General features: G+C 46.4%; 1 protein-coding gene across 3 annotated transcripts in view; it reads left to right on the forward strand.

The window, feature by feature from the left end:
- grb10b (growth factor receptor-bound protein 10b) overlaps positions 1-17,611 on the forward strand; it is a 54,226-nt gene that overhangs the window by 11,189 nt on the left and 25,426 nt on the right. The window contains exons 2-5 of one of the 3 annotated variants that reach the window (XM_068735072.1): positions 2,517-2,642; positions 6,719-6,815; positions 12,232-12,511; positions 14,769-14,913. In XM_068735072.1, the coding sequence (XP_068591173.1) occupies positions 2,592-2,642; positions 6,719-6,815; positions 12,232-12,511; positions 14,769-14,913 (573 nt within the window). In that variant the 5' untranslated portion in view covers positions 2,517-2,591. Of the gene's footprint in view, positions 1-2,516; positions 2,643-6,395; positions 6,816-12,231; positions 12,512-14,768; positions 14,914-17,611 lie in introns of those variants that run through there. The other 2 variants (XM_068735071.1, XM_068735070.1) reach the window with 2 other exon arrangements.

The following is a 17,611-nucleotide window of genomic DNA, read 5'->3' on the forward strand; positions in this document are numbered from 1 at the left end:
AACCCCGAGGCTGGCCGAGCATGCTGGCCCCACCGGGACATGTCCAGAGACATTTTACAATGAGATCAGCTGCCCACTAAACATGTCCCACTCCACCAGGTGCAGAACACCTCCAGTAGAGGGTTGTGTATCGGCTGCGAAGTCTCACCCACGATAGTTCTGGAAAGGATTTCTGATGCATGACGGCCATTATCGCGTTTGAAGTCCAGCAGCTAACAGTCTCCCTCATGCAAGTTTGAGCAAAAATCACTGTAATTAATCCAGACGCAGTCACGTCACCGCTGGGTACAGCCGCCCAACCCCAACGCCCCCCCCCACCCCCTTTTCTACCGCGGAGACACCGTCAGGGTCAGGGATGGTGAGGTTTCAGTCCACTGTTCGAGTGGAAGGAATCGAATCAAAGGACCCTGAGAGGGTCTAATCCCTGCACTGGAATGGCTTTGATTGTGTCAGGGGAGCAATTAAGCATAGGTGCGTGTGTGTTTGGTTAATATATCAGTCACCAAGAGTCACGTATGAGCGCTTTGATACTCGGGGGTTCCAAGGTATTTTAATGCTACGTGGAACGCCTGAGCTTTTTCCCGTGTTTTAGCACGCACAGGTGACGCCATGCCTTTAACTCGGTATTATTTAATGTAACGCTATTAATCCTGCGGCAGTTTTGATAAGGATTTGAGCTTCGGCGAGGCACAACCAGTTTGTTTAAATGTTACGGTATTGAGTTGAAGTCCGTCTTACACAACCTCCTGACTCCTGAAATGTAATACACACACACACACACACACACACACACACACACACACACACACACACACACACACACACACACCTCAGCCTCGGCTACTGTGGTCGGCCAGTGTGTGGAGCCTAATGAGGGACTGCTTAGGCTGATGTTAATTTGTTTTGTTTTTGTTGTAAACTGTGTGTCTGTAAATAATGCGTAAATGGGCGAGCTGTCCTTGCATGCCAGGCCACACACATGGGCTGACATAATAACACACACACACACACACACACACACACACACACACACACACACACACACACACACACACACTCATTACAAGCAAGCCCTTTCAGCGGCCCCAGTGATCGCGGTGCCAGGCTCTTTGTTTAGAATGCATTCATAGTCTGGGCATTATTAGCAAGCCAGATTTTGGAGGTTTAAAACACTTTTTAGTTATTGAAAAAAGAAATGGAAAGGGAGCGCTCTGATGAATTGTGATTTATTCATCTCATCAGCTGACACGTTTTTTTCAGTACGACATTCATCTCGTTACAGACGGTAAACGGCAGCATAAATAAAGCACATTTCTTGCCGAGACGATGAACAATATTTTGAATAGTTTGGTGATTTGACAGGATTGTCAGGAGACGGGTACCGTGCAGTTCAGCGGTAGGTCCAGCATGCAGCGTGGTAGTGGACTCTGCTGGGGACACAGCGGTCCTATCATTGACCACCGACCAGTCGGTCGGAGGCGGCACACGTACACAACTCTAGGGAATGCAAATAGAGCTTCTCAAAGACCCTGACAACTCCTAAAAATAGAGGCTTTACACACCAACGCACATACGGTACATGTAAACACGCAGGAGCACATGTACAGGCAGAAATGTACACGCGTATACACACACACACACACACACACACTGTGCGGCGTCGCAAACCGCTAATTCAAACAGGAGATAATATTAGCTGTCTATAAAATGGCCGGCCCTATTTTTAAAATACCAAGGCGGGGTCATGAACTGCTGCATAACAGACCATCACAGTTGTGAGTCCGAGCTGCTCGGCTCCAAAATATACTGCGGCTGCTAACTTCAGACCCGGGGAGGTGCCTGCAGGCTATTTTTGGGGGCGGTGTTTACAGGTGTTTGTTCAGTGGCCTCGGTGCCAAGAGGTCAATAGGATGCCCGCTTTAAGAAGTTCAAACAGACTGACGTCCATGCTGTTGAGGTCGTGGTTGTTTTGACCCGAGGAGGACAATAGAAGGCCTCTAAAGTCCCCCGAGGTGCAGCTTCGAGCGCAGCCGTGTCCACGAAGACATGCGTCCATTATAGACTTGCATCAGGTGTAGGACTTCTGTACAGCGCACTTCTATTTACTCCAGCGCTGTGCTGCAATCGTAGTACAAAGTTGAATGAGCTCTTTTATCATCCAAATAGCAGCCATTGTGGTTCATCTTGGCTCCAGTGCATGACCTTTACCCTACATGTCACTGGTGCAAGTCTAGTTACCGAGAAGGTCATTTTCATTGGTCCATTTACTAAAGATTTGTTCATATTGCAAAGCATTTTTTTTTTCGGACGTGTCCGTTACAAATCAGAACAGGAGGGTGCATCAGTACTAATGTAGAGAGATGTTTACTGTGGGTCTCCTCAGAACCTAGACTGCGTCTTCCTTTCCTCCTCTTCATCCTTTTTCCTTCCTCCCTTTGGACCTTCTTACCCCTTTCCCTTCTTCCGTTTGTAGTTTTCCACTAACCCTCCATTTGTCTGCTCTTCTCCCTCTGCAGGTTCTGCTCTGTCCGTCTTGTATCGACACTGATCCGACCAGGCAAATTGTACAAAAGAGCTGAGAAGCACAAAACATGGCTGTGGCCGGATGTCCGGATTATTTCCTGCATCATCCGAATTATCAGGTAAACGGCAATTTCCCACGTAGCTTTCTCTTTGGTAAGACTGTCTCTGTTTTAATACATGAGTAATATACAATACTGCAGCAGATAGACCATAAATGAAAAGAAATAAAGATGCATTATTCATTTATTATTAAGTAATGTCATATGTAAGGTGCTCCACTGCAAAAACTTAACTTGACGACATTTTGTGAGAGAGAGAGAGAGAGAGAGAGAGAGAGAGAGAGAGAGAGAGAGAGAGAGACATTACTATCAGCCTGATCAGAAGCTGCTCTGTCGTCTGCTCGTCATCTGGGCCCTGGCTTTATCTGTCACCTTTGAGCTAGATGGCAAAGAGTTCAGCCTGTTAGTCTCCAAGATCTCCACAGCTTAGAGAGACAGAAACCAAAGATTCACATGAGACACTGCGTGTGTGTGTGTGTGTGTGTGTGTGTGTGTGTGTGTGTGTGTGTGTGTGTGTGTGTGTGTGTGTGTCGCTAGCATGTGTATCGTTTCTGTGTTATTGTCTTATTGCTTCACCTGCAAAGTTGAATCCACATTGCTCAAAGAGCATAACTTGTAATGAGGCGTTGGTTTAATAACAGATCCGTTATTTAAAGAGCATAAGTCTGACTACAGGGACCAGGTCTTGACTTTACGCTGAGGTGGATCATCATACATACATACATATAGTGTCCAATACGTGTAGACCGATCTTCTCTGCTTACCATATCTGCTCACACCGCTGTGCTTCAAAGACACCGAGTCGTCTCGGTCGTCTTTGTCATTTCGATGGTTTTAATTGAAATCAAATCAACAACAATCAAACGTTTTAATTTCGCAGACATGGACTATTCCATTAATGGAGGCTGCTTTAAAAGACGTCAAATGTGAACGTAGCGAGGAATCGTTTAGATCTTTAATCCTTGCCGGTTTGGACGTCTGCTGCTGAAGCTACAGTATACAGACCTAAGTGTACACACACACACACACACACACACACACACACACACACACACACACACACACACACACACACACACACACACACACACACACACACACGCACGCACACACGCGCTCAGACGCACACTCGCTCGGCTGTTTGCGAAGCATTCAGCTGTAACAGATGTACCTTGACTTGCTGAATGAGAAAATCCATTCACTGTGAAATTCCGGGGTTATGGAAGATTTTCCCTGATGAACCTGCAGCAGCAGTTCAAAACAGATTCAGGTGACGATAACATTCATGCTGAACTCCAGGGATTACATCGGCGCTTTAATCTGGTTTGTGTTGCGTGATCGTGAGCGGTGAGTGAATGACGGTCTGTGCAAAGCGGGGATTGTTAGCGGCAGGACGATACAGCTGATTAAAGAACCCCTGATCCAGAATCCACAGCACCAATAATTCATTTCATGAGGTCATATGAATGTAAAACAAACGTGGGCCATCATATGGTGTACAGAACTTGTGTATTTTGCAAATCGCAAGGAATCTCTGCACGCCAAAGCATAATATTGTCATGTATACAAGTTCTGTGTGGCTCCCAGTATGTTACCCTAACCCCGGGCCTGAGCTGGGTCACTGGATAAACAAGCAGAGTCCAGCTTCATGTTCCCCCATAGCTCTATTGTTTTATCAGGGACTAAACATTAACAGGGTCTGGGTGGCGCGACACATAATCTACAGGTGTTTCTAGATATCAGAAGGCTGCGTTTGTTTTTGCCCACGTCAGAATGTCGTTGCTTTTTGTCAGAGGGTCGTTTCGTAGAAATCGCGTATCGGTGTGGACTTTATCAAGGGTTAGGGTGACACACGTTGATGTTGCAGCTCCGACTCATCCGGTTCATCGCTTTCACTGCATGATTGGAGTTTAATGAAATGCTGAGAGCCTCCCAGCATGCATCACGTTGCTATCCTGGGCCGAAAATCTATCAGAATTCTTTGCTGCAGGGTAGGAAGGATCACCAGGATAGGAATTTGGATGCTTTCTGATAATATTTAGTTCTAGGTAAATCAAGACATGATGGAAATGTGTACTGATAGACTTGAAACGCTCTTATGGATCCGGTCTATTCTCAGCTGCAGCGGTGTGATTATGACGGGCCCTGGTGCTCTTTCTGAGCCTCTCAGTGAACCAACTATTGATTCATATTCCATCCCTGGTGGTGACGTTTCACATTAATCTGACCTCTTCTGAAGGCGTAGCTTTGACGTGCGTCTTCCGTCTCTTCCTTCTCGTTTCCAGACCTTTGTGTCTGTCCTGCTTTCAGCGCCGTAAACCTTGTCTCTGGCCTTCTCCTGACCCCCTTTAACAAGCGGAACCCTGGGCCCACTGACTCCACATCAATATGAAAGACCCCTTACATGCTACTTGTCAAAACTTGGCCTATACCCTCAGTCCTGTTTTGACCCCCGCTCTAAGAACTTAAGCAACGTGTGTGTGTGTGTGTGTGTGTGTGTGTGTGTGTGTGTGTGTGTGTGTGTGTAAAATAATAAGTGTGAGAGAGACTGAGAAACAGGATGAGAAAATGCAACACAAAAGACAGTGTGACAGATTCTGTGTTTTTTTCTCATCATCCTTTATTTCCTTTATTTCATCCCCTCTTTGTAGTCTCAGCCTCATGGGCTTCAATACACCTATAACCAAATGCAGAGTAAGGCAATGGCACGGCTGAGAATTATGCTAAATGCTCAGTGTATATAGGATGAAATCCCCAAGTTAGCATTCCAACAATTGTCTATTGAGGCATCAAAGGCTGTCTGGGTTTGAATTTTTGTTGGTAAGATCCACAAAAGAGATCAAGGTGTGCTTTAAGAGTCCTTTAGTGTCTGTGTGTGTGTGTGTGTGTGTGTGTGTGTGTGTGTGTGTGTGTGTGTGTGTGTGTGTGTGTGTGTGTGTGTGTGTGTTTTTTAACTCATTTACCCCCAGACAGCCATGCAAAACAGCATTCAAGACCAGTACATGGTGTGAAAGAGTCCCCACGTTTTTGCTCAGTGGAGCTGAACCATGACCATCCTGTCCTGAATACACACACACACACACACACACACACACACACACACACACACTCTAACGCTGTGCTGTACCATCCCAGCGTCCCAGTGCTGTTTGGGTGACTGGGTAGGGATCAGTCACAGTCTGGTAGCTGGACCCCCACACGGTGTGTGGTGATGACGGCGCTCGCTATGCGATGGGAACAAATGGGGGATGCGGTGGTTACTCTACTATTTATTTATTTTTTTATTACAAAAGCAGGTTAGACCCATTACGCTCCAAAATCTCTTTTTACGATCCGACCAAGACGGCTGGAACACAAGACAATACAAAGACGGAACAATGCAACGCAATGACTGGATGCGTTTGGGTTAGTCAGTATAGAAGAGCGGTTGGGGGGGGGGGGGGGTGACGTTGAACTTCCAATTAGATCCAGTTCAGTCTGAACGTAGGCACCGGTGTAGACACCAGAGAGGAACGCTAATCACTTCAAATCATGGATTGTATATTTCCAAACTATCCAACTGAGCCCTTATTTTGAAGGAACGAGTCATCGGAGTGGAATTCTACCTCGAGCTTTATTCTCACTGTGGTCAATTCTCTTCCAACTGCTCATTAAGTCGTGTAAGTAAAGCATTTTTGATTTGAGCTCTAAGAAATGAAAATGTTGTAGACAAACGTTCAGGAACGTCTTTGAGGCAGTTTGTTGCTAAGAGACACAAATCTAACTTCATGTAAATGCAGTTGAACGCAGCTGTTAGGTGTGTTTTATTTTCTCTGGAAATGGAACTAGAAAGGTCAAGTGAGGACTTTGTCACTCAGTGGTATCTGGTGATCTGATGCACACCTGGCCGTGTTCACACACTGTGGGAAGGAGCAGTGTTTTCACACCGGCGCTGTCGACGGAGTACTTTAGACCTACTTGTAGCATTCCAAATGAGAAACATGTCGAAAGAATGACATGAGAGAAACACGTTAAGATCATTTTAACCACATTTAAATGTCATGTAGAGGATGTTTAGCTCCTGTAACAAAGCTCCCAGTGGGGTGACAAAATATTCATTTTTAAAAAAAAAAAAAAATTCTGTCTCTGTCCCACAGCAAGACAACATCGACCGGTCCTCCAATCACAGACAAGCTGACATCATTGGTCCGAGCTTCCAGCAATCAGCCAATCGGAGTTCTCCAAACCATCAAGGTTGGTCCACCACCTCCAATAGAAGTGTGTGTGTGTGTGTGTGTGTGTGTGTGTGTGTGTGTGTGTGTGTGTGTGTGTGTGTGTGTGTGTGTGTGTGTGTGTGTGTGTGTGTGTGTGTGTGTGCTGGTACTATTGCATTCAATCGAATACTCCTGGGTTACATTGGTGTTTTATGACACAGAAGAGCTTACTTTGTTGTTCTCTGTAATCAAATTACATATGATTTGTCATAGTAGTGGGACTTACTGTACATGGACTCGGTGTAAGAGAAGCTTGCTGTGTATTCTCCATTTATTTTCATTTGTAAGGGAATACAAAAAGGTCATAGAAATTACCTGGGAATCTGCTACTGTGTGTGTGTGTGTGTGTGTGTGTGTGTGTGTGTGTGTGTGTGTGTGTGTGTGTGTGTGTGTGTGTGTGTGTCTTCTCAGTACAGTGTGGGGAGCGGCCTGCTGCTCATTACCCTCCACTGGGCCGGGGGTGGGTCGAGGGGGATAATATATATTTGGGTCTCTTCCGCTGTAAACATTTCAGCAGTTCAAAGGGTGATCTGCGCGGACACAGGGTGCCATTATAATTACGTCGTCTATCTAATTGTGCCATACAGGGTTCATCCAAGACAATCGGAGCATGAGATTTAAGCACAATATTGGCTCAGCATGGGAGGTGAGGGTGGGGAGTCTGCGAGGACTCGACGGGCGAATTAGAACGCTTGGCCCTGGCATGGGAAATAAATGGAGCAGAAATTACATTGTCATTTTTCAGGATCCGCCGCGATGGAGGGAACTCAGGAGGACCGGGGAGGCCGAAGAATGGAGATGACTTTAGATGAGGAACATTCTTGCTTTCGCCGTCTGAATAATGATATTTCATTCTTGTGTTTTTACAGTAGATTATGGCAGACTTGTGTTGGGAGCCTGATTTATGAGCACTGGTGAGCACTGCAGACTATTCAGGTCTCCTTCTCTCCCCCGTCTCACTCGTTCTTATCTTTGTATTCTTTAAGTAATGAGGGACACTTCAGCTCGTAGTACTACCTTAGCTTGTTTCACAAGCCGTGTTACGCGTGTGCGGCTCAAACAGGGTGTCATTTGAGCAGAGATTGTGAATTTCAGCCCCGGCTCCTCTGGTGTCATTAGTGGGATTATAATCTCTGCTGACGTTGGCAAACTTGTTTTCCAGTCAACCCTCTCTTTGTTTCTTCCAGGGTTCAACTAGAGCCACTAGCTTCTTGCTGCGCTCGCTATTAAGCTAGAACAGTCATAACCCTATTAATTTTGGAGGGAACATTGTGGCTTTATTGGAACATGAACTGACATTTTTTTTTTTTTTTTTCACATGCTTGGAGTGAGACGCCGTTTGGAGCGGCGCATTGTTGCGAGCCCGTGTTTTGAAATAGAAGTTGCTCCGCGCGATAATATTCCCAAATATTGTTATCTGTAAATTTGCTGAAGACGTTTCACTGTGATGTGTTTTGCAAAGCTCAAAACAGTTGGCCTGAAAACGCAGTCTTTCTTTAAATGGGTGTGGGAATGGCGAGGCGGCGTTGTGCCGAGCCGTGGCGTGACACATGCTACATGCGAGTCCTCTCCGGTCCCCCACAGATGCGATGTCACGGCCTCGCACTCTGCACATGCTGTCTCCTCTTTGTTGTTTCTCCCCAGCACACGCCAGAGTGATTCCAGTCATGTAGCTGAGTTCATTGTCTGTTGGCTTATAGTACTTGCTCCCTGCTCAACGGGCCACATGTGAAATCTGGAACTACTCCAGAGGAGGTCGGTACGTCCGTTTCATTCTTTTTGATTTTATAATGGGGTTTTTTTTTGGGTGTTTGGATAATTGGTTGAATAAGTTTCCACTCTGTACGTCTTTCTTACAGTACCAGCGCTCAGAAGCAGCTAGTAAGTGGACCTTGTGTTAAGATTCTTGTCAGTAAAGCATATTAATTAAGTACCCAGCTAAATTACAGGGGATATAAAACTACATTTCTGAAAGTGTCTGTGACTGCTGTGTCACCGTGGGTCCTTAAGGGTTAAGACAGCTTTCAAGAATGCAAATCATGCCTTGACAAGAAAGTAGTTCATTTACTTCATTGAGTTGGAATCAGGAGGGCAGAGCGGCCAGTGAAGAGCCTGTGTTCTCATAGTTCTAGGTTCAGGGACTTAATCCTGTGATAACATGACGTCTGGACCAGGTTCTGTCCTCAGAGAAAAGACAAAGAGAAAAGGGTGGACGACTGGAGTTGGTGGTCTTCTGTTGGAGCTGCAGTCCTGACTTCACTCAGCATCTGAGGTGTCATGAGTTTACAGTTGTTAAGTCTGTGACGTTTGCTCCCTCTTCTATCTTCTGGGTTGCTTGTAACTCTGTTGCTCCAGGAGTCAGTGGTGTGAATGAGTAGTGTGGCTCAGACAATAGAGCAAGCTTGGGCTGTTTTGGACACAAAGGTCTTCCCTTTGTCTCCTCTACTTGTATCCATTTGTTACACAGCATTAGCAGGCGTAATGCCCTTTTCGGACCCATTTGGTGCCGTTGTACCTGCTGCATTGAGCCACAGCCACAGCATGATGCTCCACAGAGATCCCTCTTTTAGCCGGATACAGGTCTCAATAGATTCTCGCTTCCTTTTAAACTCACGAGTGTGGAGTGGGGAGTTTAGCTTCCAGGCCTTGGGTGTGGATTCACGCCACAGCGACGCGTTGATCCTTACAGTGTATTGATATTATCCACGGTGTTTGGTGTCAAAGCTTGGAGCGATGCAGCGCAGCTGCACACTCTCACTGTCAACAGCTCCGTCTGCAGCTCTGCAGCTCTGCGTGCCTCTTGGAGAGGATCTAATTGATGCCGTGATATATCGTAGGGCCAGGTGTGCAAAGACATAAAGGTGTCCGTGCTCCATGTCGAAGAAAGGAACTACAGTTGTCTCTCTGCTCCAAATCTCCAATGCGTGTAAATCCAGTGCGTGCCGGCCTGCATGCTGTCTGTGTCATCAATCTGTCAGCCACACACCCGGGCGTGTGACGCACGCCTTTGTTTAGCCCCATTGTGACACGCACACGCGATTGCGATCGCTTTGGTCGTTAATGACGCAGCGATCCTACGCCCCCCCCCCCCCCCCCCCCCCCCCCCGCGTGGGTTTATGGGTGGTGTTTTTCTCCTGCCGATCCCCATCCAGAGGCCAAAGTAGGTCAGACTCATGAGGAAACTTATTTTCTCTCTGGAGCTCGAGGGAACACGTCTCACCTGGTGAGAGCCATGGATGACGAGCAGATGTTGTGTTCAGGGGGAAAAAGTCATTTTTGGGAGTTTTGCTCACTTTTGATGTAGTTTCTGATTTATCGCATTCGGGTGTATTTGTTTGATTACGTTGTCCTACTTTTACATTTATTAATTTTTACATTACCGTCGCTGCTGCCGGTGTCACAGGTGTCTTTGCCTGTCCTTAGCCCGGTGCATGGCCCCGGATGAACCCTGTGTCCTGTGGTATATAGCTCTTTAGCTCTCCAGGCTATCCATCTATAAGTAGCTGCTCCAGCTTACCTGTCACTATTAATACCCACGGATTAACCACCTTCCATTCACCGGCACCTGTGATGCAGCCGCCCGACACGTTTTCAGAAAGAAAAAAGAAGCTCTTTAAAGGTGAATCTTTGTCTTCAGGTGGATTTGAGCGTCAGTGCTGGAGCCACAGCTATGCTGCTGCATGAAGGAGATGGGGATGCTGGCTGTCCTGCTGACCTGTGGCTCCTGTTGTTGTTGTTGTAGAATAAACATCTCGTACACTTTCACAGGAAACTGATTTCTCACCAGGCTATGGGGCTCACTTTGAAGCCGGTGCTTTTAAAACTTTACATCAGTCAAATTGCAGACGTCAGCTTCCCGCTGAGCGCTGGGACTGTCAGCTGCTTTAGGGCGGCGTGACCCTCGCACGGTCCAGCTGTCGGGTGTCCTGCACCCTGAGCTGTGGGGACGTGACGGTGCAGGGTGCGTTTAAAGCCCTGGAGTTCTGACAGCAGGACTTCACGGTGGAAGTTAAGGTGTGGCTTTCATTCACTCATTCATGCGAGAAGCTTAGTTTTTGAACCATCGGCTGGACCTGGAGCTTTGGCTGAAGAGGATAGCGCTAATTCTTTACGTTGAATCTTCAAATGCTCATGAACATTGCTTCTGATCAGATGGTTCCCTATCCTTTTCGTGTAAGGACATATCTAATGTTTCATTATGATGAACGTTATTTAAGTTTGAGATTGTGTCCCTATATGTCCATATGGGGTTCCTTCACATGGTCCCCATACGTTTGAGAGCACCTGCCCTGTACAATTGGAGCTTGTCTCCCCCTGGTGGTGTACTTGTGTCCTGCAGTACAGACAGAAGGATCTGAAAAAAAACAGAGATTTGAAGATGAATTCATGAGATAGATTTCTTTTTTTCATATCCAAGATTATTAATCATAAGATGAGTCACCGCAGGAGATTGTAATTTAGAAAGAACAAAGTTATGCACCCAGTTTACCCCGATGATAAAACTTTCACTGCATGAAGCAATTAGAGAGAGAGAGAGCGTTTCACTTCAAACTTTGATGCAACACGCTCAGTTGAAGAATTCTCTTCATGAATTGAAACGGGCCGAGAGGTTTCCACAGAGGCTTTGAGGGTAGAGTCCCCCTCTGAAAAGAATCCCACATCCTGCTTTAACAGACCTTCTTAAAAAGCAGAATGTTTGATACATGCGGTGAAGTTGGAGCCGCTGCCTCCGCTGTGAACCCCGGTGGTGAGAGTCGAGCGGCGTCACAGACAGGTCGGTGCTTGTACCTGTTATCCCTGGAGATTTGGCTCCCAGAGCAGCACAATGTACTTAGTCAAGATAGTCTTGCTGATTGAGCGCTCTCGCAAAACTGGTTACCTGTGTGTGTGTGTGTGTGTGTGTGTGTGTGTGTGTGTGTGTGTGTGTGTTTTGTGCATGCCAGTGTTTTCCTTTCCTTTTTTTTTTTTTTTATATTACTTAGAATTAAGGTGGGGCAAATTGAGGTCAAGGGTTCAAATCCAGGCCACAATGAAATGATAGAGAAACTGAAATAGAAAGGGAAAGTCCCAACAACATCCAGGGACTTCTTTTTTGTGTGTGTGTGTGTGTGTGTGTGTGTGTGTGTGTGTGTGTGTGTGTGTGTGTGTGTGTGTGTACCTCAACTATTTGAAACCAAAACAGCACGCTTATACTACTTTCATTTTTCTTTTATTGTGTTTTATTGCATTTGGGGTTTGATTTTCTTTCCAGCTTTCGTGTTGTGTTTTCTGCTCCACGCTGTTCCTTGCTCACACGTTCTGAAACCTCTCCACTACTTTATTTTGCAGGGGTTTCACTACCAGCTTCTCTCTAGATTCAGCCACTGATGTGCTCCTTTTCTTTCTGTCTCCTCCAGAGGATGACGTCGACTTAGAGGCCCTGGTGAATGATATGAACTCTTCGCTGGAGAGCCTGTACTCCACCTGCAGTGGCCAGCAGACAGAGTCCACCCCACTACTGCACAATGGACAGATCTCTTCCTCACACCACCACATGCAACACAACCAGCCTCGGCAGGGTCAGCACTCGCACGCGCTAAGCCACGCCTCCCCTCCGCCGCCCTCCGCCTCCTCGTCTGCGGACTCGTCCCGAAGCAGCCTGCGACGGTCACAACCCATGCACATTCTCGCTGTCAGGTCGGTGACCCCGCATACAGATATCGATGTTTCTGCATTGCTCTGCCCCTCTTCAGCAGCTCACAGTCGGATGGACTTTTTATGGCGGCGAATAGAAATGTGCGTCATAGAAAAGCAGTGTTCTGATATTAGGGTTTGTAGGGATGTCCAACGATACTTTACTTGTATCCTAAGGGATGTAGTTTCATCCCTAAGTGTGGCTTGTTGAGGCAACATTAGTGACACCAAAGTACAACTGTGACAGGTGAGTCACAGTTATACTTTTTAAATGTTGAAGATAATTTAAAGATAAATTAAGATGAATCATTTAATTCAATTAAATGGAGACTATTTTGATAGTTGATCAATCCTCATTTAAAGATAATTTATTTTAGAAATATTCATATAATTGTTGAAATCCGGTGCATGTGGCTGTGACTGGGTCTGTCTGCGGACACACAGCAGCTACAGTTCAGATACCCTCTGGACTCTTTCAATCATTTCACTCGGTCTGAATGAAGACGGCCTGTCTGCTTTCTTAATGGGCCTTTCACACACAAACCGCACTCTGCCCGCGTACTTATTGGTCACTGTGAGTCCTCCACCAGCTCCATGGCTGTGAGTAATAACCACGGCCATGTTTGTTGTTGTTGGGGGGGGGGGGGGGGGGGGGTGGCTTTGGAGGAAAGCCTGATGGGGTGGGCGGTCAGCGTTACAGCTTTAGGAAAATGACATTGAATGCATCAAACACACGATTGAAGGGAATTATGAATTTGCTGTTTGTCAGTAAAAGTTGTATTCATTCATCAGGGGTTTGACCGTGACTTCAAACACAACTTAGGCCCCATCAGAATTAAAGATGCTGTTAGATAGCCATATGAAATAATACTTCAGTTGTGCATGTGCACACACACACACACACACACACACACACACACACACACACACACACACACACACACACACAGACACATGCACTTGGGCAACAGAGGTATGCCACTAAACTTTAAGCTAACTCCTTCCAGCCTCTCTCTTCCACACACACACACACACACACATGCAGAGCTCTACATAGGAAAAGAAGCCTCTCACTCCACACTATCATTCCTCACCACCCTCTCGATAATTGGGCATAGCGTTTCCTCCCCGCTCCCTATCCGTAGCCTTTGAATGACCCGTTTCTCCTTGTCACTCCCCCTTTGTCTCAAACTACACCAGCGGGGAGAGAAAGGTAAAAAAAAAAAAAAAATCTCATTTCTTTTTTGTACCAAGTGCAAATGTCTCTCTCAATTTGAAGAATAGTAACCCCATATTCTCCCTGAGGCTGTTATTGTATGCATTCAGAAGTGGATATGCTCACTCGCACACATACACACTAAGGCAACAGAAGTATGGCTGCATGCGTACAGTGTGCACACAAACACAAAGGCGTTCACGGCAGAGCTGGTGTCAGCTCCTATTATTCGCCTGTGGAGTATATGACTGAACAGAAAAGGGATGATCAGGTAATGGAGTATTCTGTCTTATGAGCTCTCTCTCTCTCTCTCTCTCTCTCTCTCTCTCTCTCTCTCTCTCTCTCTCTCTCTCTCTCTCTCTCTCGCTCTCTTTCAAACGCACAGACTCTGAAGTTCTTATTATTCAGGGCTGACCTCTGGATAACCCTGTTCTCAAGCTCAGATGGGACGACATCAAAAGGCCCGTTCTCTTTTGAACTCGCTGGGTTCTACAGAGAGACGGTTTGATAAAGGAAGGGAGAAAGAGAGCAAGAGAACCAGTCTTCCACAGTGATTCTCTGAGCTAGCTAGAATTTCAGAAACCGGCCCTTGCCCATTAAAAAAAAAAAAAAAAAAAATCCTGAAAAGTTTATGATCAGCTGTCAAATCATCATTTCTCTTTCAGGCCACAAGCTTCCACTGTGCTGTATGTGCCTGATTTAAAAGTGATGTCTTGATTTAATATTGATGTGTGATAAATATTGCAGAGAATTAGCTGGCACGCTGCAGGGGTCTGTGATTTCCAGTTGCGAGGAGATTTTTTATTCCGTGTAGATCAGATGGAAACAGACATGAGCCTGGATACTGTACATCAATGCTTTATTAATTCCAAACTCTTAATAAATTTCACGCGTGTCAGCAGCTCTCATTTCAAAGTTTTCCCATCTCACTTTTCAAGGGGCTGTTCCAGGTCACGTACTATTTTTTTGATCAGGGACGAGCGCAAGCTAATGCAAGACGTGTGTTTGACTGTGTTATCCTCTGTCCTGTGTCCTGTTGTCCAGGAGGTTGCAGGAGGAGGAGCAGCAGCTGAGGACATCGTCCCTCCCGGCCATACCCAACCCTTTCCCGGAGCTCTGCAGTCTAGCGAACTCCCCTGTCCTAAGTCCTGGGTCTCTGCCTCCTGGAGAACCCTCCACTGGCATATATGTAAGTCAAACCCCACAAAGACACACTTTTCAGGAACTGAGAATGTTCACTTTTCCCCAGCAGGGGTCTGGTGGGTTTCCTATTTTACCGTGCATTATAATTTACTGTGGTTGCGTTGGATATGAAACATTGTCTTCGTGCGATATGGGAGACCGTGTCGGATGCTTGTCCCTTTTTGGAAAAACAGGATATGAGACATCAGCTGATGTTGATTTACTTTTATGTTGATAACTGTGACTCAAGTGACTTGTTGTGAAGAATGCGCTGTTTGAATATCGTAAATCAGCTGCATTTAGTGGTCAAGTGTGTTCCCTGCTCCACATCTGCCCCGTGTTTTGCTCATCTGAGGCGTGATGATCGCTCGCACGTGATAGCACTCTAGTGCACAGATCATGTGTGTGCTCCAGAGGGTCTGCGGCTTTGTTTGAGGGAAGAAAAAAAAAAAGAATGGGGTGAAGAGTGGAGGAGTGTGTGTGTGTGTGTGTGTGTGTGTGTGTACCTGCACACAAGGCTGCATCTCTCTGAGTCTGTTTGCATTTGCGTGTTCATTTGCTGACGGTGATTTAGAGACCGGTCCGTCTATTCCTGGAAGTCTGAGTCTCCCCATCGTCACCGTTAATGGTCCTCACATGGGGCCAGTCGTCGCTGGTTACGGTAACATGCCAGCTGACAGTAATGTGAGGGCGGACTATTTCTCATAAATACTCTCCCTGGCTAAGATCCTGGTCTGTTCTGGTACCCTAGACTGCAGTCGTTTCTTGCCAAAATGGAAGTCTGAGTTGAATAAGAGCCGCTCCGCTTTCTCAAGCGTCGGCTCATAAATCACCGGATGGATCGATGAACCTGTGGCATCCAGTAAAACGCTTTAAAAGTTTGGAAGTTGCGGCTTTGAATTGCTACCTGTGACATAAGTAGACCTCTAAACGGTTACTGCTGGACTGAGGCTCGAAATATGAGATTTCATCCTGGATGTTGTTTTTGTCTTTGGAGGAATGTTGAACTAGCTGCTGCATTAATTCAACACTGCATGGTAAATCTCAGTCCGTAGGGTAAAGAGGTCAAAGATTAATGTCTTACTAAGTGGTTATGAGTTTTGCATTGAATTACTCTCTATGGGACATAACTTTGGCTCAGTGGAAGTAAAGCAGGCGGGTCTGGTAAATATTTAGGAACCAGTTTATTAGGCTGGTAGACCCGCTCCGGGGGAGGAATGTTGTTGGTTTTTGAATTCCCATGCGGCCTGTTGAGAGCGCACTATAAACCAGGAAGTGGATCGGGGGGAATGAAGGCGGTGCAGGGGCGATGGCGGTCAGCGGCGTATCTAAATCATCACCGTCATCGACCAGTGCGGCGACGTATCTGTAAGACTGCTTTTTGTGTCTCTTTGTTAGGCTACTAGATCCGTCTTTGACGTTGACCTCAGTTGCGGCCCCACATCACAGCAATCATGTTTCCCATGTGCAGACCTTTTATTAAAGAGCGGGAATGAACGGATTTTTGTCTCAAAACCAAAACATGTCTGCACACACGAAATGCCCATATATGGTTCCCCCAGTATACTTCAAAACATGGTGTTTCTTTTTGGTCCTCATTGTTGTATTGTATCTTGCGTGCGCAGTGCTCATGGCACAGTGAGACGTTTGTTCGTGTCAGATGAGATTTATATACAAGAGTTGTTCATTTTGTCGGTCACATCAGGTAATAAGAATACATACGTGGAGTTTAAAGTAGAAGTTGTACATCCTGTATTGAAACATCGGCGTACAGATGCTCAGAATGTACAAGAATTTACAGTTTTTACTGGTTTTTGATACGCACGGACAACCGAACTCTCATAATGAGGAGACGATGCTGAGAAGGAGCTGTGGAAAATGTAATTATCTTTGTGTGTTTGCCGTGCATCCATCCATGTGTTTGGCCTCACGTCCGCCCGCTTGTCTTTGTGCGTTCTGTAAAATATTTACAGCATTGGCAGTGTCTATCCATTGTTGATGGCAGCGGAAAGTATGTCTCACTGCGGTCGGAAATTCATTTCGGCACCTTTCCGTTGAGAAAAAAAAAAAAAAAGAAGAAGACAAACTCCCACGGAGCCGTCTCATCACATACATGCTCTGTTTTGGGGGTCCGGCTCTGGAGGCGTGTGGAACAGCGGTAACACTGCTTTCTGGCAAACGCTCCCTCGAGTAGCTCAGATTTGTGGTGGACTGTAAAGGGTTTGACAAGTGGGATGGCGGGCAGGTAAATCATTGCTCCCAGACCAGAGCCCACTCCACCAGACCTCTAACCATAATCTGTCCGACCTTATCTGTCTTTATCTCTCGGTGTCAGTCTGTCTGTTGTCACCCCGCTCCCTGCCCTCCTCACCTTCAGTCCAGCCTGCTGGTGTGAAGTTTCTCTGTTTAGTTTACTGAATTTTTCCGACCTTCGGGCGCTTTTCTGACAGACTCTCATGCTCCTGTCCCTCCTGTTCCTCCTTACCTCACTCCTTGGCCGCCGTGCAGCAGGCGTGAGGACGCAGTGCTGGGCTGTCGGGAGTTACCGGGGAAGCTGTTTGACACGGCCATATGACTCCCGATTACCTCACTTTCTTCCACTCTCCTCTCCTCTCCTCTCCTCTCCTCTCCTCTTCTCTCCTCTCCCGTCCTTCTCCATGTTCCCACTGGTAGTCCCTCCTCTCTGCAGCTATGCACTCTTATTA

Source organism: Cebidichthys violaceus, unplaced genomic scaffold, assembly GCF_023349555.1.
Source record: "Cebidichthys violaceus isolate CVI_PGR_0920_01 unplaced genomic scaffold, fCebVio1.0.p SCAF_7, whole genome shotgun sequence".
Taxonomy (NCBI): domain Eukaryota; kingdom Metazoa; phylum Chordata; class Actinopteri; order Perciformes; family Stichaeidae; genus Cebidichthys; species Cebidichthys violaceus.